This window comes from Silene latifolia, chromosome X (genome assembly GCF_048544455.1).
Source record: "Silene latifolia isolate original U9 population chromosome X, ASM4854445v1, whole genome shotgun sequence".
NCBI classification, from domain to species: domain Eukaryota; kingdom Viridiplantae; phylum Streptophyta; class Magnoliopsida; order Caryophyllales; family Caryophyllaceae; genus Silene; species Silene latifolia.
In genome coordinates this window covers 12,433,733-12,459,234 of record NC_133537.1, presented here as the reverse complement: position 1 = coordinate 12,459,234, position 25,502 = coordinate 12,433,733, and the positions used below count along the sequence as shown (strand labels likewise).

At 41.6% G+C, this 25,502-nt stretch overlaps 2 protein-coding genes and 1 non-coding gene across 3 annotated transcripts; 1 reads left to right on the top strand and 2 right to left on the bottom strand.

Annotated features, from left to right (window-relative positions):
- Positions 1-2,687: 2,687 nt before the first annotated feature.
- On the bottom strand, positions 2,688-3,215 carry LOC141616890 (uncharacterized). The gene has a single exon (XM_074434046.1). It carries the CDS (start codon positions 3,213-3,215, stop codon positions 2,688-2,690), a length of 528 nt encoding a protein of 175 aa, XP_074290147.1.
- Positions 3,216-17,123: 13,908 nt separating this feature from the next.
- LOC141616888 (uncharacterized) lies at positions 17,124-17,510 on the bottom strand. The gene has a single exon (XM_074434045.1). It carries the CDS (start codon positions 17,508-17,510, stop codon positions 17,124-17,126), a length of 387 nt encoding a protein of 128 aa, XP_074290146.1.
- A 1,241-nt stretch (positions 17,511-18,751) lies between these two features.
- LOC141625001 (small nucleolar RNA R71) lies at positions 18,752-18,858 on the top strand. The gene has a single exon (XR_012534801.1). It is a non-coding gene; the product is annotated as a small nucleolar RNA R71 (small nucleolar RNA).
- The last annotated feature ends 6,644 nt before the right edge of the window (positions 18,859-25,502 follow it).

The window sequence follows — 25,502 nt, the reverse complement described above, 5'->3', positions numbered from 1 at the left end:
CTCCTTCTTTTCTTCTTCCTCCGTCCTCTGTAATTCGTTCCTATTTTACTTATTTTCGTTTGTTCTTCAATTCTTCACCATGATAGTTTAATAAATCACCTGTATATTATTCATCATTAATATGTTTAATTCGTTTAAATCCGACTTAAATCCCAAGTAATTCATATTTGCGGGTTTTCGTCATTAATATTCAATTCGGGTTTTAGAAATTCAATTCGTTCATATTGAGTTTCTGGGATTCATCGTTGATATATTTTCATCTGTTTATTCATTAATTCGTCATCATTCATTATGTTTAGTCTAATTAATTTGTTTAGTTAGTTTGTTAATTCGTTCATTAATCGTTCATCCATGTAATTAATTCATCTTAATTCCGTCTCATCCATGTTTTACTGTTTTTATGACCCATTCACATGCTAATTAACCTGTTAATCACTTTCATCTGAGTAATATTATCAATCGATCCATTAATTAACAATTAATCTCAACGGTTTGCAGTTCCGGCTTCACGGCCACCCTTGAAACAGACGCAAAGAATCGGGCCGCGCCTCTTCCGAGGGCGCATCTGCTTGCGCTGTTCGAGATGAGTTCTGTCTCAACTCCTTTTTCGCCTCGACCTAATTAATTAGTTTACGTATTAATCAACTATTATCCGTAATATCACGCTAATTCCTATTCGTTTATTTTATTCTTTTGTTCTTTTATTCTTTTATTCTTTTTTCTCAAATCATCCGTTTTAAAGGTATTTTCGACATAAATCGCCTAATCCAATGTAATTATTGTAATTTATATTTATTGTAATTTATATTCATTGTATTTCTTTTATCGCATCATTTGTATGTTTTCACATGTAATTGAACATTAAATCCTACTTCGACCTAATTGTATGCTAATTAATTGTCTACCGACTTAGTTAATTCTTCACATGCTAGGATTAATCTAAATGGATGTTGCATTGCATGCATATAGCCGACGATATATCAAGTACGAATAAACTTCCCTAATCATTAGTAGAGGCCGCTATCGAGGCGGGCGGAATTAGGTGTTCGATCAAAAGAGCTTCCTAATACGTACCCTCACCCCTTACTCCAGATCTCCGTGAGCACCCGTGTTCATTGGCATCCACGAGAGTCATTCTAGACATAGAATGCTAAGGGTAACGATTGCTTAGTGTTCATGTCACTACTTTGTGTCTTGACATGACACGAGGTATTCGAACGGTTCCAATTTCCCATAAAAATTGGTGGCGACTCCATACAAAATGCAAACGCTTGTTCCCCGTTTCTCACCAAGCGCCCCCGTGGGCGGCCCGCTGTCCACACCACCATGTTCGTCTGATGGTGCTTGCTAATTCTCAAACTACTCAGAAATTCCCAAGTGAGTGGAGGGTAAGTATATTCATGCATAAGGTACATTCCCCTCATTCCTACTCTGGTAAAAAGAGCTTCCGTCTCCCTAGCTAACCCGAGGGCCGATAAAGACCGATGATGTAAAAACTTTGTGGAGGTTAGGGGACGATTTTTAAAGAGAATGAACTTAACCTTTTGAATTTGGGTGGCAAACTCTACCGTTGGAAAATCCGGGCCCGGGTTGGTATCGTTGGCGGCGCGCTCAATAAGCTCCGCTTGAGACCGTGCAATTTCAGCTATAGTTCTCCTTCCCGACAATTTGAATATTAGATGGAGTTTGATGGAGGTAGATTGAAGATTGATTGAGATTTGAGGGAGTTAGAGGGAAAATGGAGGAGAAATGAGGGAGAAAGGTAAAGAATTGAATCGAAAAGGGGAAAAAATGATGGGTCTCGCGTGTTATAATTGAGACCTGATGTTGTGTTGTGCCGGTTAGCAGACCGACAGTCGGTTTACCGGCTGAGCACACACTCCCCTTTTTCCAATTTTTCGAGTTTTTCATCAAAATAATTTGTTCTCGCTACCGGTGGACCAACCGGCTGCCGGTCCACCGGTAGAATACTCTTCTCATTTCCAATTTTCTTTTACAGGTGTGTCCTGCCAGTGAGCCGGCTGTCGGCCTACCGGCAGAACACTACTCCACTCATTTTGCTCAGCTTCTCAATCATCTTTGATATGTGTGATCTGCCGGTGAGCCGGCTGCCGGCCTGCCTGCAGAGCACTCCTCTTCCTTGTTACCCAATTTTCCCAACTCTTCAGGTGTGTCCAGCCGGTAGGCCGGCCTGCCGGCAGAACACACTCCCTATCAGCATTCATCAAGTCTTCAGCAACATCACGTGTTCTCTGCCGGTGAGCCGGTTGCCGGCCTACCGGCAGAACACAACACTCTTCAATTTTTCTTCAAATTAATTTGGTCTTGGTACCGGTAGGGGCACCGGCTGCCGGCCTACCGGCATAACCCACTCTTCAGCTCTTTTTCAACAATTTTCATTCAACTTGTTCAATTTTTACAAACTTGGAAATCGAGATCTTTCGTTGACCTTGAGACTCGTGTTTTCCACAATTACGCCGACGCATCATGTCGGGATTCCGGGTCAAACGAAAATAAGGCTTGTTTTCTTCAAATATGACCTCCGTCACCAATCCAAAGTGGACAAAATATGGCTCCAAAGCTCTCATTGTCTACCTAAAATGCATGGTATATACAAATTTCATGGGTTGCCTCCCATCTAGCGCCCTTGTTTAATGTCGTAGGCTCGACGAAGTCATGAATTACAATCAAGTATGGAGAAGGTAGGTATCGATGAAGCTTATATTCTTCATGATAGGGGCTCCGACAATGTAATGCTTGAGCCTTTGTCCGTTTACCTTGAAAGCTTGGTCTCCATCAGATATTTCAATCGACCCATGGGGAAAAACTCGGACCACGGTGAAAGGTCCCGACCATTTTGACTTTAGCTTCCCCGAAAATAACTTGAACCTTGAGTTAAAGAGGAGAACCAAGTCTCCCACCTTGAATTCCCTCCTTAAAATAGCCTTGTCATGGAACTTCTTTGTCTTCTCCTTGTAAATCCTTGAACTCTCATATGCATCGAGGCGAAATTCCTCCAACTCATTCATGTCAAGAAGCCTTTTCTCTCCCGCTTTCTTCATGCCAAAATTCAAAAATTTTACCGCCCAAAAGGCACGGTGCTCCAATTCAACGGGGAGACGACAAGGCTTACCGTAAACCAACCTAAAAGGTGAAGTGCCAATAGGAGTCTTGTAGGAGGTACGGTACGCCCATAGAGCATCATCTAGCTTCATTGACCAATATTTTCGCGATTTCGCCACGGTTTTCTCAAGAATAGACTTGATTTCCCGGTTAGAGACCTCGGCTTACCCATTTGCTTGAGTGTGATAAGCAAGACTTCTTCTATATTGAACCCCGTGTTTCTTGAGCAAAGCCTCAAAGGTCTTTTCATAAAAGTGCAAACCTCTATCACTTATGAGCACCCTTGGTACTCCAAATATTGGGAAAATAGTATTATTCAAGAACTTGCCAACCGATTTGGCATCACATGTCTTGGTAGGAATAGCCTCTACCCACTTACTCACATAGTCTACCGCCACAAGTATGTACTCGTATCCATAGGAGGAAGGGTAGGGGCCTTGGTAATCAATACCCCATACATCAAACAACTCTACCTCTAGGATGTAGTTCATTGGCATCTCATGCCTCCTTGAAATATTGCCGCTTCGTTGGCACTTATCACACCCCTTGACGTAAGTTGCCACATCATGAAATAGGGCAGGCCAATAGAAACCGCATTGGAGCACCCTTGCGGCGGTCTTCCTTGAACTCCCATGCCCTCCACTTGGCATATCATGGCAATGAGAGATTATCGGTTTCACCTCTTCACTTGGAATGCACCTTCTAATTATCCCATCCGCACAAGATTTGTAAAGGCAAGGTTCATCCCAAAAGTATTGTCTTAGATCATGAAAGAATTTCTTCCTCTTATGTGAGTCATAGTCATGTGGGATGACCCCGGATACCAAGTAGTTGACATAATCCGCGTACCAAGGGACATCCATTAGGGCAAGAGCGAACAATTGATCATCCGGCAAGGAGTCATCAATTGGTAACCCATCCTTAACATTTTCATGGAATAGCCGAGAGAGATGGTCGGCTACTACGTTCTCCACACCTTTCTTATCTCTAATTTCAATATCAAACTCTTGGAGCAAAAGTATCCACCGGATCAAGCGTGGTTTTGATTCTTTCTTGATTAACAAGTGCCTCAACTCCGTATGATCGGTATGTACTATTACTTTAGAGCCTACCAAGTAAGAACAGAACTTGTTCAAAGCATAGATAACCGCCAAAAGCTCCTTTTCGGTGGTTGTGTAGTTTGCTTGAGCTTCATCCAAGGTTTTGCTTGCATAATATATGGCATGGAGCTTGCCATTCTTTCTTTGTCCAAGCACCGCTCCCACCGCTACATCACTAACATCGCACATCAACTCAAAAGGTTCTCCCCAAGTGGGAGGTTGCATGATTGGAGCGGTGATAAGAGCTTCTTTCAACCTATTAAAAGCATTCAAACATTCATTAGTAAATTCAAATGGCACATCCTTGCCAAGTAACAATGTTAAGGGTCGGGCAATCAAATAAAAGTCCTTGATAAATCTCCGGTAAAAACCGGCATGTTCAAGAAAACTTCTAACTCCCTTGACATTAGTGGGAGGGGGCAAGGTTTTAATCACTTCAATCTTGGCTTGATCCACTTCTAAGCCTTTACTTGACACAACATGACCCAAAACAACACCGGATGTCATCCTAAAGTGACATTTCTCCCAATTCAAGACTAGACCGGATTCTTGGCACCTTTTCAAAATCTTACTCAAATTAGCTAGACATCCATCAAATGAGGTGCCTACAACGGAGAAATCGTCCATAAACACCTCCATTATATCCTCAACATATTCGGAAAATATAGCAAGCATACATCTTTGAAATGTGGCCGGCGCATTGCATAGCCCAAAGGGCATGCGCCTATAAGCAAAGATGCCAAACGGGCACGTGAAAGTGGTATTTTCTTGGTCATTAGAGTGAATCGGGATTTGGAAAAACCCCAAAAACCCATCAAGGTAGCAAAAGTGAGAATGTTGGGCAAGTCTTTCCAACATTTGGTCAAGGAAAGGGTGGGGGAAATGGTCTTTCCTAGTCGCCTTGTTAAGGCGTCTATAGTCTATACACATTCTCCACCCGGTTGTGATTCTTGTCGGGATAAGCTCATTCTTCTCATTGGTTACTATCGTGACCCCGCCCTTCTTTGGCACAACATGCACCGGGCTCACCCATGCACTATCGGAGATAAGGTAAATAATACTCGCATCATAGAGCTTCAACACCTCCTTCCTAACCACTTCTTTCATTGCGGGGTTAAGGCGGCGTTGAGGATCAATGGAAGATGCACCCTCATCCTCCAAATGAATGCGGTGAGTGCAAAAAGAAGGGCTAATCCCCTTGATATCATCAATTGAGTACCCAATGACATCCTTATATTTTCTTACAACATCAAGTAACTTTTGAAGTTCGGTGTCATTGAGTGCACTATTGACAATAATAGGGTAAGTGTCATTTGGGCCAAGGAAAGCATGTTTAAGAGTAGAGGGAAGAGGTTTCAACTCCAATTGAGGAGGCGTGGATCTCTCCTCCTTTTTACCATCTCCTCTCAAGCTCTCAAATTCTTTATCCGGGTATTCTTCAATTGTTGCTTCCATAGCTAAAGCATACTCCCGGTGCTCTTTGCAATCTTTTACCTTGCCCTCAAGAAATCATTGCAAACCTTTGTCTTCATCAAAGTTCTTCATATCAACCCATTCCTCTACCATGTCAATCATGTAACAAGACTTTTCTTCCGAAGGCTCTTTCATGGCCTTGCTCAAGGAGAATTCTACCTTTTCTTCACCCACTTGTAGAGAAAGCTTTCCATTCTTCATATCAATCATGGCACCCCCCGTTGCAAGGCAAGGGCGCCCCAATATTATGGGAATATTTGAGTCCTCGGGGATGTCCATTACATAGAAGTCACAAGGGAATGCAAGTTTACCCACTTTGAGCGGGACATCCTCCTGTGGACAGCGGGCCGCCCACGGGGGCGCTTGGTGAACAAGAGTTTGCATTTTTGTATGGAGTCGCCACCAATTTTTATGGGAAATTGGAACCGTTCGAATACCTCGTGTTATGTCAAGACACAAAGTAGTGACATGAATACTAAGCAATCGTTACCCTTAGCATTCTATGTCTAGAATGACTCTCGTGGATGCCAATGAACACGGGTGTTCACGGAGATCTGGAGTAAGGGGTGAGGGTACGTATTAGGAAGCTCTTTTGATCGAACACCTAATCCCGCCCGCCTCGATAGCGGCCTCTACTAATGATTAGGGAAGTTATTCGTACTTGATATATCGTCGGCTATATGCATGCAATGCAACATCCAAGTTTTGATCCTAGCATGTGAAGATTAGGCTAAAACGGTGAGACACGTAATTAGCATACAATTGGGTCGAAGTACGATTTAAATTCAATTACATGTGAAAACATACAAGCAATAATAGAAATACAATAATTATAATAACGAAAATTACATTTAATTACAATGGATTGGCGATTTATGTCGAAAATACCTTTAAAACGGATAATTTGATAAAAAAGGATAAAGGAAAGAAATAAATAAATTAACGAACAGGAATTAGCGTGATATTACGGATAATAGTTAGTTAATATGTAAACTAATGATACTACGTCAAGGCAGAAACGGAGTTCAGGGACAGAACTCAGCCAGGAACAGGCGCAGCAGAGCTGCGTCCCTTGGAATAGGCGCAGCAGACGCTGCGTCTGTTCCCTGGCTCAGTTCTGGCTGTGAAGCCGTAATTGCGAGCCGTTAATGTTAATTGGTGATTTTAATGATCGATTGATGATATTTACTCGGATGAAAGTGATTAATAGATTATTTAACATGCGAATGAGTCGTGAAAACAGTAAAACATGAATGCGACGGAATTGAACAAATTAACACAAGATGGAATAATGACAGAAGTGAAAAATATTAATGAGTCAAACAAATTAATTCAATTAATTAGGTTAGATACGATGGTTTAACGACGAATATGTGATAAATATGACAAAGACAAATGAAAACTATATCAAAGACGAATTCCAGAAACCCAATATTGATGAATTGAATCTCTACAACCCGGAATTGAATTTAATGACGAAAACCCGCAAATATGAGATTATTAGGGATTTAAGTCGAATTTAATGACGAATTAAACATGTGAATGAATGATAAATAATATACATGTAAGATGATAAGCTATTATGTCAAAGAATTAACAGGAAACAAACGAAAACAAACAAAGAACGATGGATTGACAGAGGACGAAGGAAGAAGAAAGGAAGCAGGAACTGCGGCAGCCTCACGAAGAGGCGCAGCAGGAACTGCGCTCCTTCGAAGAGGCGCAGCAGTTGCTGCGTCCTTTCTCGACGGTCATCTTCTGGAAATCGGTAAAAGGGTTTTAAACACGGTTTTAGAAATCGGTTTTAAGATGTGTTTTCGACATAAAACTTACATTAATGATACGAAAATTAAATAACAATAAATAAAAGAGATTATACACCCTCAGACTTACATGTTTGACGAAACGAGAAGAACTAAGATATCGATTAGTGATGCTCGACGCGAATGCAAAGAAAGTGCCCTCGTAAGAGGAAAACGATTAAGTTAATTAAGTTGATTATTGTGTAGTTGGTCAAATTGGTCGGTCATGCAAACGGGGAGGCTGGTACTCAGAAGGATCCGAGCTTACGTGGTCGAAAGTTCAAGCACGTAGACGCCAAAAGTAAGAACAAAGTCTAGAATGCAAAGGGAGAAGAGAAGGGCGGACACTCGCGTGAGAAATATGAGGAGCGAAGGCTCCTATTTATACTAATCACGTGAAGGAATTAGGGTTTCGGAGACTCTTTGGAAGTGAATCTCGGAAAGATATAAAAAAGATACGAGAAACATGCAGAAAAGGGCTCGGGAAGAGGCGCAGCAGCCATCGCGTCTCTTGGAAGAGAGGCGCAGACTGCTGCGTCTATTCCCAAGTGGTTTCCTCCCCGCGAAGAAAGATTTCCGTGTTTGAGTTATGGTAGGACGGAAATAATTCGATTTCCTTAATATCTTATATGAATATTACGGGAATTTACTTACTAAAAGATAAAATTTGTGAAATATGGAATAGAAATATCCGGAACATTCCAGAACATTCTGACTCGGGTTTTAACGTTTATCAGAAAATGGAGACGGTTTTAGCCCGGACTCCGAATGTACTGTAATTACTGTCAAAATGACCGTATCGGGACGTAGATGACAACTAAGAGGTAGACATTAATATTTGAGCAATCACTTGACGATAATCTTACGAACTGTCACAAATCGTTCCGCGTACCAAACATGCGGCCCAATCATCACCGGGTGGTTTGCGGAAGGTGCAGAAACGAGGTGTCTACAGAGCCCCCACTTTGACTGAGGCTTGGACAAGGCGAAAGTCAAAGTATAGCCATCAGGTCAATCGAAGATTACAACCTGACGACTATGGTGACGCGAGGCGGTTCAAGGGGTCTGAACCAAGGACCGTCGTCGAACATTTTAGAGTCCGTCGACTATCGGGGAGGGTCGTTTAAAGTCCATTAGACTACGTAAGGAAGCTCTTGACCATAAGAAGAGACCATACCCGAGATACCCCGGGTGAAACGGAATCAAGACGCTTCGCAAAACTCTTTGGTCGTAAGATAACTTGGTGTCTGAAGGCATTAGGGGTCACAGGGATTATGAAGAAACTTCTTAATACTTCTGAAGGCTAACTCTGAAGGATATCTCTCTCTAAAGGGAAGGACTGAAGGGATAGTTCTCTCTAAAGGGAAGGCTGAAAGGATAATTCTCTCTAAAGGGAAGGCTGAAAGGGGACTTAACTGAAAAGGGGTTATTTGAAGGTTACTGAAAGGATCAACATATGAAGGATTATCTTGAAGGGATAAGGCTGAAGAAAGGATTATCCTGAAAGGTTATCTAAAAGATTGTCTGAAAGATTAAGGTAAGTTTCTGAAAGATCTGAAGGGTTTATCCTGAAAAGGGTTACCTAAAGAGTTGGGTGTATGAACCTGGGTATATGAAAGGCTTGTATGAGAACTTAAAGGCTTGTGAACCTAAGAGGATTTGGGATCCTAGGGTTAAGTTTAGGAACTTACTGGGTTACTTAATTCTTGTTTTAAACGCATGCACTTAAGCATTCTGAGGGGTACGAGAACTCCAAAAGGATTTATGGGTTTATGAACCTAAGGACGTTGGTGTGGGAGCTTAAAGGCTTATGAAACTATGGGAAGCCATTTTGGGATCTAAGAATCTAGGGGTAAGAATCCTAACTTTGGGGTTTATGAACCTAAGGAAGGAGGCTTGGGAACTTCTGGAGAACGACACCTTTGCCGAACTCCGTGAGGAAACAAAAAATGTCAAGGGTAGCAGGACATAGGCAGGAACTGCTGGGGAAGCTACTTGGGTCGTCTTCAAACAAACTTCGATAAGTGTTGGGGTTGATGTTGATCTCCACGTCTCGAGAGGAAATGACTGTCGGTCGTGAACTCTCGTTGGGGAACATAATCGGGAATTTATTTCCATGTCTTGAGAGATATTGTCTATCCGCTTACTCTCGCTTGGGGAAATATAATGAAGGCGTGTCGAAACACCTGTCGGAAAATACTCGCTCGTTGTGACAAGCGAGGTCTTGGTAAAGTACTGCTTCTAAAACTTACCTGCATGGTTAGTAGCCACACAAGAATGCAATCTAATATATGCACGTAAGCGATCATTACATGGACCTCGAATGAGGAAACACATAGGTTTGCAAAAGATGTTTCTTTATAAAAGTTGTTTAAAACTTGTTTAAAGAAATTTGTCGTTTGTAATGCGTTATGCATATTCAATGGGCTTTAGACGTAGGACTTGACATGACACAGACCTATTAGGACACGACGCAAAATGTAGACTTAGGTTTGACTGACGCGACACTAACTTAGATTTGACGCGACACAGGGATGACTTTGACAGACTTTGCTTAAGCATGCGCAACCTCTAGCCAAATGTGGGTGATAACGCGTATCAATTCCGAAGGTAGAAGAATTGCAAAAATGATGAAGGCATATAAAGGTAAGGCATGAGCCATGGATCATCTGTCTACTGGGACAACTTTCACCACCGTTTGCTGTAAAAGAGACCCCTCTGAGGCACGATGACTTGGAGAATTGATCTAAGATCTTTGTCATTGTCCGGACCGAGCACTAGCTAGACTCAAATGAGAAAGGAATAAAGGAAGGGTGGCATCTCGGAAGAGAAGCCCCCGGGATGAGAAGATGACTTTGGAATTTTGGTAAAAAGAGGCTGGGCGACAATAAGGACCCGCCAGTATAGAGGTGTTGGTTGTGGAAGAGATGTTAATTGAGGCTGGAAGGTTGAAATAGAGGTTGATAATTGAGGTGATTTATAATTGAGATTGAAAGTTGGGAGTGGGGATGGTTGTGTCCTTGAGGACTACCTACGTATTCACGTGAAGTGAAATCAAACCAGATCGTAGTTCTGAGGTTTGGTTAATTTTGTTTGGGTGTTGTGGTTATATCCTTCTTGTGTAAGAAAGGACTGCCTACGTATCCACCTGAAAAGGTGAAATCAAACCATGCTCGTAGTTCAGGTGTGTGCCTAAGCTATGTTGTTAGGGCCTTAAAGTGCAGGGTCACAAGGGTGTATTCCTTTGGTGACTCGAAGAATCGATTTGAGATAACTCCCTCTGATCATAGACCAAAGAGGTATAACTAATTTTGTAAAAATTTCCTTGTCGCGTGAGCACACCTAAAAGTGGACCCTAAGGATGTATATGGGTATGTCCCGTTCTAGGTAGCAAAGTATTTGAAGACTCCGTGTATGGGTCAAGGTGAAACTGGATTGGTTGTTTGGAATGTGGAGCTCGGTAATAAGAGGCTTTGATGAACAAATCTCTGGAGCTTGATTTTGTGGAGTTAAGGCCTTATGGGGTTACGGCTTGTAATATGGCTTGGAAATGGAGTCTCTTGGCTTGATGTAGCCTGAGCACATAAAGGTAGGTTAAAATGATGTGGGATCAAGTTTCCATGTCTTGGCGCTAAAGGATGGGTATACTTGACGAGCTTTAGAGGATTCTCAAAATTCCTAACTATCTCCCTGTAACGGTCTCGAGAAGGACTTAAGGTGTGATGTATGAAAGGCTAAGTGAGGGTGCTAGATGACCATCTTCATTGATGTCTTGATTCTATATAGACTTCAGCGGTATTCTATATAGCATTTGATTTCAGGCTTGTTCTTGATTCAGATTTAGATTCTTGGTCTAGGGTATATCTCGGATTTCTGCTCAGATTTTTAATCAGGTTTTGAAGGATAATGTTGACTTCGGATATTGACATGTGTGATTGAACCTTCTTCTTTTGACTCTTTTGTCTTGGATTATGGGCATAATTGTGGCCTTGGATATTGACCTCAGTTTCTCTTGATTGAGCCTTTCGTCTTTCATCATGGCTTGTATCATCTTGGATTTGATTTGGGTCAGACTAGCACCTTTTGTGTGAAGCGGGTTGGTCTTTAGTAACACGGGTTGTTTATTGTGGGGAATGGGCTTGCCTTCCGTCATGGATCGTTAACAAGGGAGATGGTCTGGATTCGTCCTAGAATCTCTAGAGATAGGCTCGTCCTAAACTAGGGTTATATTGTGGTTTCTATTGCCAGACATGGAATAGGTAAAGAAAAAATGAACACGGAGTTTTGGGTCCTCTACAACTTGGAATGGAACATCATCTAAGTGTACTCACATCGACTTGGAACGTGTGGTTGTTGTTATTTTAAAATGTCTCAAATAAATTCTTGTTGTCACAGGAAAAGGATAAGAGAAGGGATATGACAGAATATGTGGATTGAAAATTGTGCTTTTATTGAAATGAATATATTTAACATAGACTCGAGAAGACATGTGACTCGTGGGACAGCCCCCAGGTTGTCACTAGGAATGGAAATGGACACAAAGAAAGACACTAGAACAATTATGGGATAGAAAGCCTAAGACTCGGACTCGGACTTTGACTCGATTTCAGATCTAGACTCGTAATCATCGGCCCACGCTTGAACGTTTACTCTTCCAGCAATTGGCTTCGGCATCTGGTTTTGAGCATTCACCCATTTGAGCACCCCGTCCTCATTATTGGGAACACTGGAAGGATAATAGTCAAGAAGAGTTTCTTGATAAGTGGTATATCCATGAGGATTGCCTAAGCTACCTTGTGGATTAAAGGTTGAGAGGGACAACCTCCCGCTTTCGATCATATCCTGAATGACATTTTTTAATTTGTAACATTTCTCTGTATCATGCCCTTTGCCTCTATGGTATTTGCAGTAGGCATTCTCATCCCAGAACTTGGATTTCCTCTCTGGGTTAGGCGTAGGTCCTATAGGCTTCAACATTCGTTGTTCCATGAGTCTCTGAAAGGCATCGGCGTATCTAATACCAATGTTGGTAAATTTCCTTGGAGGCGTGCCCTTCTTTTCGGTAGTCTTTGTAAATGACCTTGGAGAGTTGTTAGGAATAGATCGTTCACTAGTTACTTTCTCCTTAAGACTGTCAAATTGAGGGTTTGTTTGGAAACTTTTCATCTTGAGAGGTTGGGCATCAAGCTTCTTACCCATTTCAACAAACTGGTTTTCCATCTTGGAGAGTCGAGAGTTTAGGATATCAATGGCTCCTTCTATTTTGGAGAATTTATTGTTGAAGGCCATGGAAAGCATAAGCATTCCATTTTGGATATCTTCGTCTTCAAGAACATTGATCTCTTCGTCATCATGATGATTGAGGAGATGATGGCAATCCAGGAATGATTCTTCATCATGTTTGATGATATTAGACCCAAGAGGGTCGATCTTCTTGGATTTCTTGGCGGAAGGTGGCTTAGGAAGCTTGCCCTCTTCGATCATATCTTCGATGGTGTGTTTCAAGAGGAAACACTCTTCAATGTCATGGCCTCTACCTTGGTGATATAGGCAATATTTGTTGCCCTTCCAGAGGTTCATCTGTTTCTCCAAAGGTGGATCCGGAGTCGGCCCTATTGGATGTAACATGCCTTGGGCAGAAAGTCTCTTCAAAGCATCGGCATAAGACATGCCTAAATCGGTAAGCACCCTTTGATGCCTCCCAGGTTTCTTTTCAGCTGTTTTCGGCTTTCTAGGACGATGGTTATTGCAAGAGATAAACTTTGGACGACCTAGACTAGAGGTTTTCCTAGTTGGCATGTTCTTTTCCACCATTCCATTTTCAAGGGTGAGGACGCGAATGCTCAAATTTTTCACTGTAGCTTGAACTCGTAGGACCATGGCATAAATGTCTTGAAGAGACATGGTGATTGTGGCTTGATCTGCTTCGTGACCTTGCTGATTGACAGAACTTGCCGGATTCCTACTCGACAGAAATGACGCGCATTACAACTTGATTCGACATGGGATCACGCATACTAAGGCAACAAATAAAGGAAGGGATAAGATGACACATCTAGACTTGACTTGTGAATTCATGAAATGTCGTGAGCGACTTCTCGTGTTTGAATTCACGGTGCTTGACTATAATTTTAGACTCGAGTGTTGACTTTGACAGAGTGACCTTCATATGATTGACTTTGTTGACGGGATGGAAGACACGTGTTGATTCTGGACTCGAGGTTTGCTTATAGGTGTTAAGAAGACTGTTGTAGTTTAGACTCAAATACGAGGCCCATTGAGACTCGTGTGTTGAGCCTCAAAACGTGTGACTCGATGTGTCGAAAATGATTAGATCCTAACTGAATTGGGGTAGGGAGGTCCAAAATGACGGCGTGACGCCTTAGGACTTGACTTGAATTTTGAAAAGACCCAAAATGTAAAGGAAGACGGGTTCATGACTCGACGGAGTTCGGACTAGGACACAATCCGTTTGAACTTTGACTCTAACTTAGCCCAATTGAATTTACATATTTACATTTACATGATTTGAAAATCTTTTGATTAAAACATGTTTTTGTTTTTTTCTTTTTTCGTTTTTTTTTTTTTTTAAAAAAAAAAAGAAACGTTTTTGTTTTTTTTTTGGTTTTTTGAAATGGGTTTGAGGCCCGAAATTTGACTCGATAAACGGACAGAATTTTAACTCATTTTGCGCTATTTGAAATTTTGATTAAGAAAAGGGTTTTGATTTTTGAAAGATCATCATGATTTTGTTTGGAAATGGTGATCACGTAAGGTACAAACATTTATACAAGCATTATAACGGGATGCTGAGTGCATTTAAAAGGGTTTTGGTTTAAAGGGTGGGTTGCCATACCGAACCATCAAACCCGAAGTCTGTGGAGAGGCTCGTACCAAACAAGAGTAAGGCCGATTCCTAGTCCATTTCCTCAAGTAGTGAAGGCCCTTGATACAAACAAGAGTAAGCATCATGGTATGGATGACGTCAATCGCTATCCATCCTTAGGCCCAAATAAGAATTAGGACCGTTTAGACGGGACGATTGGTCGAATGGGTTGGGTTGGGCCTAGGAAGGCCGAATAAAACGATCTAGGAAGACCGGGTTATGAAAACCGACAATTGTCTTATACAAACTATTCCCTAACCTTGTTCAAGTTTCACCCTTGCTACACGTAAGTGTATTATTCCCCAGCGGAGTCGCCAAACTGTGGACAGCGGGCCGCCCACGGGGGCGCTTGGTGAACAAGCGTTTGCATTTTTGTATGGAGTCGCCACCAATTTTTATGGGAAATTGGAACCGTTCGAATACCTCGTGTCATGTCAAGACACAAAGTAGTGACATGAATACTAAGCAATCGTTACCCTTAGCATTCTATGTCTAGAATGAATCTCGTGGATGCCAATGAACACGGGTGTTCACGGAGATCTGGAGTAAGGGGTGAGGGTACGTATTAGGAAGCTCTTTTGATCGAACACCTAATCCCGCCCGCCTCGATAGCGGCCTCTACTAATGATTAGGGAAGTTATTCGTACTTGATATATCGTCGGCTATATGCATGCAATGCAACATCCAAGTTTTGATCCTAGCATGTGAAGATTAGGCTAAGTCGGTGAGACACGTAATTAGCATACAATTGGGTCGAAGTAGGATTTAAATTCAATTACATGTGAAAACATACAAGCAATAATAGAAATACAATAATTATAATAACGAAAATTACATTTAATTACAATGGATTGGCGATTTATGTCGAAAATACCTTTAAAACGGATAATTTGATAAAAAAGGATAAAGGAAAAAAATAAATAAATTAACGAACAGGAATTAGCGTGATATTACGGATAATAGTTAGTTAATATGTAAACTAATGATACTACGTCAAGGCAGAAACGGAGTTTAGGGACAGAACTCAGCCAAGAACAGGCGCAGCAGAGCTGCGTCCCTTGGAATAGGCGCAGCAGACGCTGCGTCTGTTCCCTGGCTCAGTTCTGGCTGTGAAGCCGTAATTGCGAGCCGTTAATGTTAATTGGTGATTTTAATGATCGATTGATGATATTTACTCGGATGAAAGTGATTAATAGATTATTTAACATGCGAATGAGTCGTGAAAACAGTAAAACATGAATGAGACGGAATTGAACAAATTAACACAAGATGGAATAATGATAGAAGTGAAAAATATTAATGAGTCAAACAAATTCATTCAATTAATTAGGTTAGATACGATGGTTTAATGACGAATATGTGATAAATATGACAAAGACAAATGAAAACTATATCAAAGACGAATTCCAGAAACCCAATATTGATGAATTGAATCTCTACAACCCGGAATTGAATTTAATGACGAAAACCCGCAAATATGAGATTATTAGGGATTTAAGTCGAATTTAATGACGAATTAAACATGTGAATGAATGATAAATAATATACATGTGAGATGATAAGCTATTATGTCAAAGAATTAACAGGAAACAAACGAAAACAAACAAAGAACGATGGATTGACAGAGGACGAAGGAAGAAGAAAGGAAGCGAAATCATGGCAGCCTCACGAAGAGGCGCAGCAGAATCGCGCTCCTTTCAAGAGGCGCAGCGATTCTTTGCGTCCTTTCTCGACGGTCATCTTCTGGAAATCGGTAAAAGGGTTTTAAACACGGTTTTAGAAATCGGTTTTAAGAGGTGTTTTCGACATAAACCTTACATTAATGATACGAAAATTAAATAATAATAAATAAAAGAGATTATACACCCTCAGACTTACATGTTCGACGAAACGAGAAGAACTAAGATATCGATTAGTGATGCTCGACGCGAATGCAAAGAAAGTGCCCTCGTAAGAGGAAAACGATTAAGTTAATTAAGTTGATTATTGTGTAGTTGGTCAAATTGGTCGGTCATGCAAACGGGGAGGCTGGTACTCAGAAGGATCCGAGCTTACGTGGTCGAAAGTTCAAGCACGTAGACGTCAAAAGTAAGAACAAAGTCTAGAATGCAAAGGGAGAAGAGAAGGGCGGACACTCGCGTGAGAAATATGAGGAGCGAAGGCTCCTATTTATACTAATCACGTGAAGGAATTAGGGTTTCGGAGACTCTTTGGAAGTGAATCTCGGAAAGATATGAAAAAGATACGAGAAACATGCGAAAAGGGCCTGGAAGAGGCGCAGGCAGCCATCATCGCGTCTCTTGGAAGAGGCGCAGCACCTGCTGCGTCTATTCCCAAGTGGTTTCCTCCTGCAGAAGAAAGATTTCTGTGTTTGAGTTATGGTAGGACGGAAATAATTCGATTTCCTTAATATCTTATATGAATATTACGGGAATTTACTTACTAAAAGATAAAATTTGTGAAATATGGAATAGAAATATCCGGAACATTCCAGAACATTCTGACTCGGGTTTTAACGGTTATCAGAAAATGGAGACGGTTTTAGGCCCGGACTCCGAATGTACTTTAATTACTGTCAAAACGACCGTATCGGGACGTAGATGACAACTAAGAGGTAGACATTAATATTTGAGCATTCACTTGACGATAATCTTACGAACTGTCACAAATCGTTCCGCGTACCAAACATGCGGCCCAATCATCACCGGGTGGTTTGCGGAAGGTGCAGAAACGAGGTGTCTACACCTCCACAAGACCGATTGGGTATCTTACCGACCTATCCGCAAGTTGGAGAGAAACCCTTGTTGGTGAAAGCTCATAACCCTTCAACTTCTTGAAAATTTTGAGGGGCATAAGACTAATGCTTGCCCCCAAATCACACAAGGCTCTCTCAATATGCACGGTCCCAATTTTGCAAGGTATAGAAAAACTCCTCGGGTCTTCAAGCTTTTGAGGAGCCTCATTCATAAGATTTGCGCTACATTCCTTGGATAAGTTCACCGTTGTTGTTGGACTCAAGGAATTTTTGTTTGAAATTAGCTCCTTCAAGAACTTTCCATAGCTTGGTATCTCCTTGACGGCATCAATGAAGGGCATGGTGATGTTGATTCCCTTCATCATGTCCATGAACTTTCCATATTTTTGTTCAAGTTTTACTCTTGCCAACCTTTGTGGAAAAGGAATTGGTGGCACATAAGTCCTCACAACTTGTTGTTTTGGCTCTTCAACAATTTTTGTTGGTTCATCAATCTCCTTTGGAGTCTCCACAAACAATTTCCACAAGTTCATCTTCAACCCCTTTTTGTTCAACTACCTTAGGAGGTTCAACCACAATTTGAGGTTCAACCACATCACCCGGTCTACTACTCTTCCTCTTCTTGACAAATGATCGTTCTTCCAACTCTCTACCACTCCTTAAGTGGATAGCATTTACGGTTTTCGGATTCTCCTCGGTTTTACCCGAAAATTTTCCATGAGAGGCTTGTAGTTGGCTCATTTGGGAAGCCAATTGGTAGATTTGATTGTCCGTCATCCGTTGAGAAGCTTGCATTTGGGTTCTAAGTTGGTTAATGGATGAGGTTGTCTCTTCTTGTTTTTGAGTGGAATGGTTGATGAATTGTTTTTGAGAACTCATTAATTGCTCTATCATGAGCTCCACATTTGACTTTGGTTGGGTGGATTGTTGAAATGGTTGGGAGTTTTGTTGGAAAGGTGGGTTGCTTAGTGGATTAAGTGGTTGAAATTGTTGTCTTGGTTGGAAGGTTCTTCCTTGGAAGCCCGGTGGACCTTGGTTGAATGATGGGTTTGGTTTTTGAGCTTGAAAGTTTTGTGTGAATTGTGGTTTTTGTTGGAAGGTGGGATTTTGGATATTTTGTGAACCATAGGAGAAGTTTGGGTGGGCCCTCATTCCGGGATGATATTGGTTGTTGTTAAATGCTTGCTTTGCCGGACTAGACTCCCATATTCCGTTCACTTGCTCCATGCAATTGCCCTCTCCTACCATCAAAGGACACTCATTTGGTGGATGTCCTTGGTCTCCACAAATCTCACAACTATAAACTTGGTTCCTCATAGAATAAGAGTTGCTAGATGTGTTGCTCGAACTCATCAAGGCAACTTGTTGATTGAGCTCTTCAATTAACCCTTTAACCTCAACATTATTGGCCGATTCAACCGTTGACTTTCCCTTCCTCTTGTGCCTATCATTATTCCAATGAAAGGTACGAGAAGCCATTTCCTCAATAAGTTCTTTGGCCGTCTTGTGGTCAATTTTAGCCAACGCCCCCTTTCCCGAGCCGGAATCTAGGTTCATCTTCATTTCATTGTTCAACCCTTCATAAAATTTGTTGATTAGCTCATCATCCCCAATCCCGTGGTGAGGACACAACCTTTGGAGTCCCTTATACCTTTCCCATGCCTCTTAAAGGGTCTCATCATCTTGTTGAGTGAAGCCTTGAAACTCACTCTTGATCTTTGCGGTTCTTTGTGGTGGGAAGTATTTGTTTAGGAAAGCCTTGGAGACATCATCCCAACTCCGAAGGGAATCGGGTTCGCAACTCTTTAGCCACTCCTTAGCACTCCCCCTCAAAGAGTAAGGAAAGAGCCTAAGGCGGAGGGCATCTTCCGACACACCATTTGCCTTGAACATGTCACAACTATCCAAGAATTTATTAAAATGTTCATTGGGGTTTTCGGTGGCTCCCCCACCGAATTGGTTCCCTTGGACTAGTTGTAGCAAGGTGGCTTTCACATCGAAGTTGTTAGCTTGAATAGGTGGCTTGACAATACTAGGATTCACCACCTTTTTTGGAGCCAAATTATCCCGCAAAGGAATCGCGGCCATTGTCGCTCCTTCCGGAATTCCAAAGGGATTCTCAAAAGACTCAAAAGTACTCGGTTCTTCTTGAATGTCTTCCACTACTAAATTTTCTTGGGAAGTTGGTGTTTCTATAAATCCTCTTCTACGGAGTGAATTTAGTCTTCTTGCGGTAGCTTCAATCTCGTGGTCAATCAGATAATTCGGTTGGCCTCTTCGATTTCTCCTGCTCATGCAAAAATTCCTACACTCTCAAGAGAAGGATTACTAATAACACAAAAGACTTAGTCTAAACTAGAACGAAAACAATTAATATTTAGCCGAACTCCCCGGCAACGGCGCCAAAAACTTCATGGTTATCAAATAGTACCTCGCAAGTGCACGATTTATCGTTGTGCAAAATAGAGGGTCGATCCCACAAGGAGTTAAGAAGATTACTAATTGTTCTAATCCTATCGTTTAGCTAAGTCGGCAATAAAGGATGAATTTGTTATACTAAGACTACCTAAGACAAAATGAAATTCAAACTAAACAAGAAATAGATAAATGAGCGAGAAGAAATGATAAGTTGTAAATCAATTGATTTAAAAGCCTAAGACTCGGTTCTCCCACAACAATTCATAGCTTCACACAATTAAATCCCTAGGCTAATCATAAAGGTAACAAGGTGAGGAGGAGATGGCTCTAAATCGCCTAAGACCCCCCTCTCGGGTTCGAAATAGGACACTAGCACTACCCACCAACCCCCCTCTCGGGTTCGAAGGTCGGAATCCCTAACTCAACACTCAACAACCCCAAAAACGTGCACTTTTCCAAGGAGGTCAAGAAATTGGTCAAGGTCATTAAGTATTCATCGTAATCCGGGTCATCCCACTCCTCCTCTCGGAGGTCGATTTCAAACGCTAGTCTAGAGGTACCCTCCATTGGCTCTCCCTTTCGGTCTCAACCTAGGTTAGCAATAGGGTCGAATTCCGGGTACCCAACTTACAACCTAACCAACTCTCGTTGGTGGACAAGGGTCACAAGTCGACACTACCAAAAATCAATCCATAAACCATATCATTCCTCTAAACTACCCTCACCAATTTCCCAAATAATTAGCCTTTATGAGAATCAATTAGTAAAGTTACTCATGTTGGGTCAAACCGAGTCCTAGTGGAAGACTACTCACTAATCATGTTTCTAAAAGCAAGAGGAGCAACAAAGATGGTTTCTTTAAGCATAAACATGGTGGAAGAAATAAATTCTACTACTAATCATGCAATAAATCAACAATAATTATGAGGAAAGATAATTTAATCTAATAATGATGAGGATTAAACTAAAAGACACAACCTTTAACACAAGTAACTCAAAGATTCAATCTTTAACACAAGGAAATCAAAGACTCAATCTTTGGGTGTAAATAACAAAGATGAACAAAGGAAAGATGAACAAGAAAGAAAATAACAACAATCAAACAACAAGATTGGAATTTTAACATAAACAATTAAACAAAACTCAAAAGAAAATCAAATGTAAACTAATGAGATTAAGAAGGAAAATTATACCAACTCAATAGCAAGAAAGGAATTTGGATCGAAAAACATGGAAGGAGGAACCTTCAATCTTATTACAACTCAATTTCTACTACTAAGTATGATGTAATAATTGAAGAACTTGTTCTAATTAGGGAAAGATTAGTAATGTAATTAACAAGATTCAAACTTGGAAAAGGAAATTAATTTAGATCGAGGGTTGTGTGTACAAATGGTTAAGGGAGGGGGTATTTATAGTCTTTCATAAGATTATGAAGAAAATAGGAGAAAAGCCCAAAATCCGTCAGCTGCTGCGTTTTGCCGGTGGGCCGGCTGCCGGCCTGCCGGCAGAACATGGTCTTCAACATCTTCAAATTCCTCTTGTGCTGCGCTCTACCGGTTAGCCGGCTACCGGTGTGTCTACTGGTAGCGAGGCCAAATGAAAATTTGCTTCTAACTCCAATTAAATTCCTCCTGCTGTGCTCTGCCGGCCTGCCGGCAGAACACAGCCTTCAGCATTCTTCTTCCTTTTTCTTGGCATTGTTGGGGGGGGGGGGGTGTTCTGTCGGTGGCCAGACCAGCTGCCGGTCTGCCGGCATAACACTCTTCTCAGCATTTTTGACTTCTTTTTATTCTCAAACTAACACGGGTTAGCTCTATAATACCCGCCCTTTTAGAGACCCTTTGACCAGCGTTGACTGACCTTGGGAGCGGGAGTAGTCTTAGAAATAGGTGCCAAAACTATCTTGGGTTACGTGTTAAGAGTGGTACTCGATAGAGTAGAGGCTACTCGATTGAGTAGCTAGGTTACTCGATCGAGTAGGGGGCCACTCGATCGAGTATGTTGGGTACTCGATCGAGTACCGAGTTTTCAGCGAGGGTTTTATATCGCATTTTTTTATATCCGCAAATCATTTCCGCCACTTTTCTCCTATCCTTCAGTCGCCTCTTTCCCTTCCCTTCACCATGAAACCTCCATAGAAGCCTTTTGAAGATCCTTGTGCCTTAGGAGAGCGTCACTTGAGTCGGGTAGCGGTCTTTTGCTGGGTTTCTCCTTATAGGTATGTCATAATCATCATCCGTGTCCTCATCTTTGCAGTTAGGGTTTGCTTGATAGTAATAGATGATTGTATTGTGGTTATAGGCATTGTTTGATTGCTGGAGATGTTGTATGTCGGCATGGATTGGTTGCAGTTGCTTAAAGGTGGGTTCACCTACTCAGTTTCTGTAGATAGTCTAGTGTGTCGGTTGTTGTGGTTGTATTGTAATTGTTTAATATCGTATTTGTATTGTGACGGCGGTGATTGTGAGTGTTTGTCTCTGGTTCTCGAGATGCGTTCTCGGCTGAGTGGAGTCACTTGCGGGAGTGGCTTCACGCCCTTGATTCGCCTTCTGTGGAACCAGCCACAGAAGGGATGTGCACATTAATGGACAGGGTTATCGCTCGATATGATGAGCGGGGCTTAGGTGGGAACGGCTGCGGTCCCCCACTCGGCGGTGTGGTCCAAAGTGGACGATCGATGAGAGAGGTTGCTTGGATTATGGTGATTGTGTGTGAGATTGTTAGTGTCGTGTCGTGTTAATAGCTATGTTGTTGTTGTCGTATCTTATCTCGCATCGACCTTGTGTGGTTGTTTGTTTGTTATGTGTCCGCCGTGATCCCTTATGGTGAGCAATCGATCTTAGCAGTGTTGATGTTGTTGATAGGCGGAGTCCCGGGGGATGAGTCTTCACGAGATTCGATAGCTTTAGAGTGTAGCTTTGAGTTGTATCTTTATATTGTTTGTGGGTTTAAATCACTTGTAATATAACATAATAGTTCTCTTATCGACATTTGATAATTACTATCCTCGGGCAACCGAGATGGTAACGCCCTTGTATGCTAAGGAAGGCCTAGTTAAGGTTCCTCTGAATATGGGGGTGTTACAAAGTGGTATCAGAGCGACGATTTTGGAACCTGTAACAAATAAAAATAATGAACGTAGTGAGTCTAATAAAATGAACCTGGTGTATGTGTAATGGGAGCCCCAGCTGATGCTAGGTTTTGGCTGAGTAGGCGCCCTCATTTCAAAATCTTGGCCCCATGATACTTAAGCCAGTCACATGGTACGGGAATGTGGAGTCCGTGTGTATATGTGTGATGTGTATGCTAATTGTGTCGGAGCTACTTGTAGTTGAGCCTTGGTTGGAGTTAATAAGGATGTGATAGCTGTATTTGGGCCGTGCTTAGTGAAGTTTTGGCATGATTAGTGAGCTTGTGCGATGATTTCGAAATTGTGGACAGCGGGCCGCCCACGGGGGCGCTTGGGTTGGAAAAGAGAAACAAGCGTTTGCATTTTTGTATGGAGTCGCCACCAATTTTTATGGGAAATTGGAACCGTTCGAATACCTCGTGCCATGTCAAGACACAAAGTAAAGACATGAACACTAAGCAATCGTTACCCTTAGCATTCTATGTCTAGAATGACTCTCGTGGATGCCAATGAACACGGGTGTTCACTGATATCTGGAGTAAGGGGTTGTAGACACCTCGTTTCTGCACCTCCCGCCAAACCACCCGGTGATGATTGGGCCGCATGTTTGGTACGCGGAACGATTTGTGACAGTTCGTAAGATTATTGTCAAGTGATCGCTCAAACATTTATGTCTACCTCATGGTTGTCATCTAGGTGTCATTACGGTCGTTTTGGCAGTAATTAGAGTTCATTTGGAGTCCGGGTCAAAAACCGTCTTCATTTCCTAAAACCGTCAAATCCCGAGTCAAAGCAATGTGCTTGTCTACCTAAGGTTAGGATGTCATAAATGTTGAGATTATATCTCATTTTGAGTCCCATGTCACTTCATTAGGCTAAACTAAAAGTTTACATTACAAAATGTGCATTTCATTTAGTTAAATTGACAACCCAAGCTTTAGGCCCGTTTTACGAGGTGATAACGACTTTTTTGGGTCAGGCCTATTTCACAAAACGTTCTAGATCTCTTTCTTAGCTTTCCAACGCCACCGAAATCACCTTAATCCGAGTCTTGTAGAGAAAGTTATGCCTAAAATACGACAGGCTGTCAAACGCGCTTTCTTGCGCAGGAGGAACCCGCTGAGGAAAAGACGCAGCAGGTGCTGCGCCTCTTCCAAGGAACGCAGCACCTGCTGCGCCTTTTCCCAGGGCTTTCTTTTTGTCCAAGTTTCCGTGTTTTAACCTAAGTCGGTTATTTCCGGATCTTTCTTTCCGTAACCTAGTCTTACCATAATTCCTACGTGTGATTAGTATAAATAGGAGCCTTCGCTCCTCATATTTCTCACGCGAGTGTCCGCCCTTCTCTTCTCCCTTTGCATTCTAGACTTTGTTCTTACTTATTGGCGCCTACGTGCTTGAACTTTCGACCACGTAAGCTCGGATCTTTCCGGGTACCAGCCTCTCCGTTGCATGACCGACCAATTTGACCAACTACACTTAATCAACTTAATTAATCAATCGTTTTCCTCTTACGAGGGCACTCTCTTTGCATTCGCGTCGAGCATCACTAATCGATATCTTAGTCTTTCTCGTTTCGTCAACATGTAAGTCTGAGGGTGTAAATTCCTCTTTTATTTATTGTATTTTACTTTTCGTATCATCAATTGTAAGGTTTATGTCGAAAATACCGTTAAAATCGATTTCTAAAACCCTTTGTTAAAACCTGTTTTTGCGGATTTCCAGTAGATACCCGTCGAGAAAAGACGCAGCAACTGCTGCGCCTCTTCGAAGGAGCGCAGTTCCTGCTGCGCCTCTTCGTGAGGCTGCCGCAGTTCCTGCTTCTTTTCTTCTTCGTTTGTCCTCTGTAATTCGTGTTCAAATTCTTTTCTTTGTTTGTTTCGTCTGTTAATTCTTCGTCGTAGTAGCATATAATCCACATGTATTATAATCATTCATCGTTAGTATGTTTAATTCGTCATAAATCCGACTTAAATCCCTTATAATCCAATATTTGCGGGTTTTCGTCATTATAATTCAATTCCGGATTTTAGGGATTCAATTTGTTCATATTGGGTTTCTGGAATTCGCCATTGATATAGTTTTCATCAGTTTATTCGCATGTTCGTCACATATTCGTTGTATATCCGTCGTATTTAGCCTAATTGACTTATTTCAATAGAGGACTCATTAATATTTTCATCATTTATTTCATGTAAATAATCCGTTTCCGGTTCATCCCATCCATGTTTATCGCTTTTATGACCATCATTCACATGTAATTAATCTATTAATCACTTCCATCCGAGTAAATATTTTAATCCATCATTAAATTTACCAATCGACATTAACGATTTGCAGTTCCGGCTTCACAGCCAGAACTCACCCTTGGAACAGACGCAAAGAATCGCCGCGCCTCTTCCGAGGGGCGCGATCTGCTGCGCGCCGTTCCCGATGATTTCGTCCCCAACCCCGTTTCTGCCTTGACTTAGTTTATTTGGACTACGTATTAATTAACTATTATCCGTATTATCACTTTCTGTTTCGTTCGTTAATTTATTTGTTTCATTCTTTTATTTCTTTTTCTCAAATTATCCGTTTTAAAGGTATTTTCGACATAAATCGCCTATTCCATTGTAATTAATGTAATTTTCATCGTTGTAATTTATAATTATTGTATTTCTTTCATTGCTTGTGTGCTTTCACATGTAAATCAACATTAAATACTACTTCGACCCAATTGTATGCTAAATTAATTGTTCACCGACTTAGTTAATTTCTCACTTGCTAGGATTAAAACTTGGATGTTGCATTGCATGCATATAGCCGACGATAT

Coding starts and splice junctions, on each gene's coding strand:
- LOC141616890 (XM_074434046.1), bottom strand. CDS start 3,215: ATGAAGCTAGATGATGCTCTATGGGCGTACCGTACCTCCTACAAGACT.
- LOC141616888 (XM_074434045.1), bottom strand. CDS start 17,510: ATGGACATGATGAAGGGAATCAACATCACCATGCCCTTCATTGATGCC.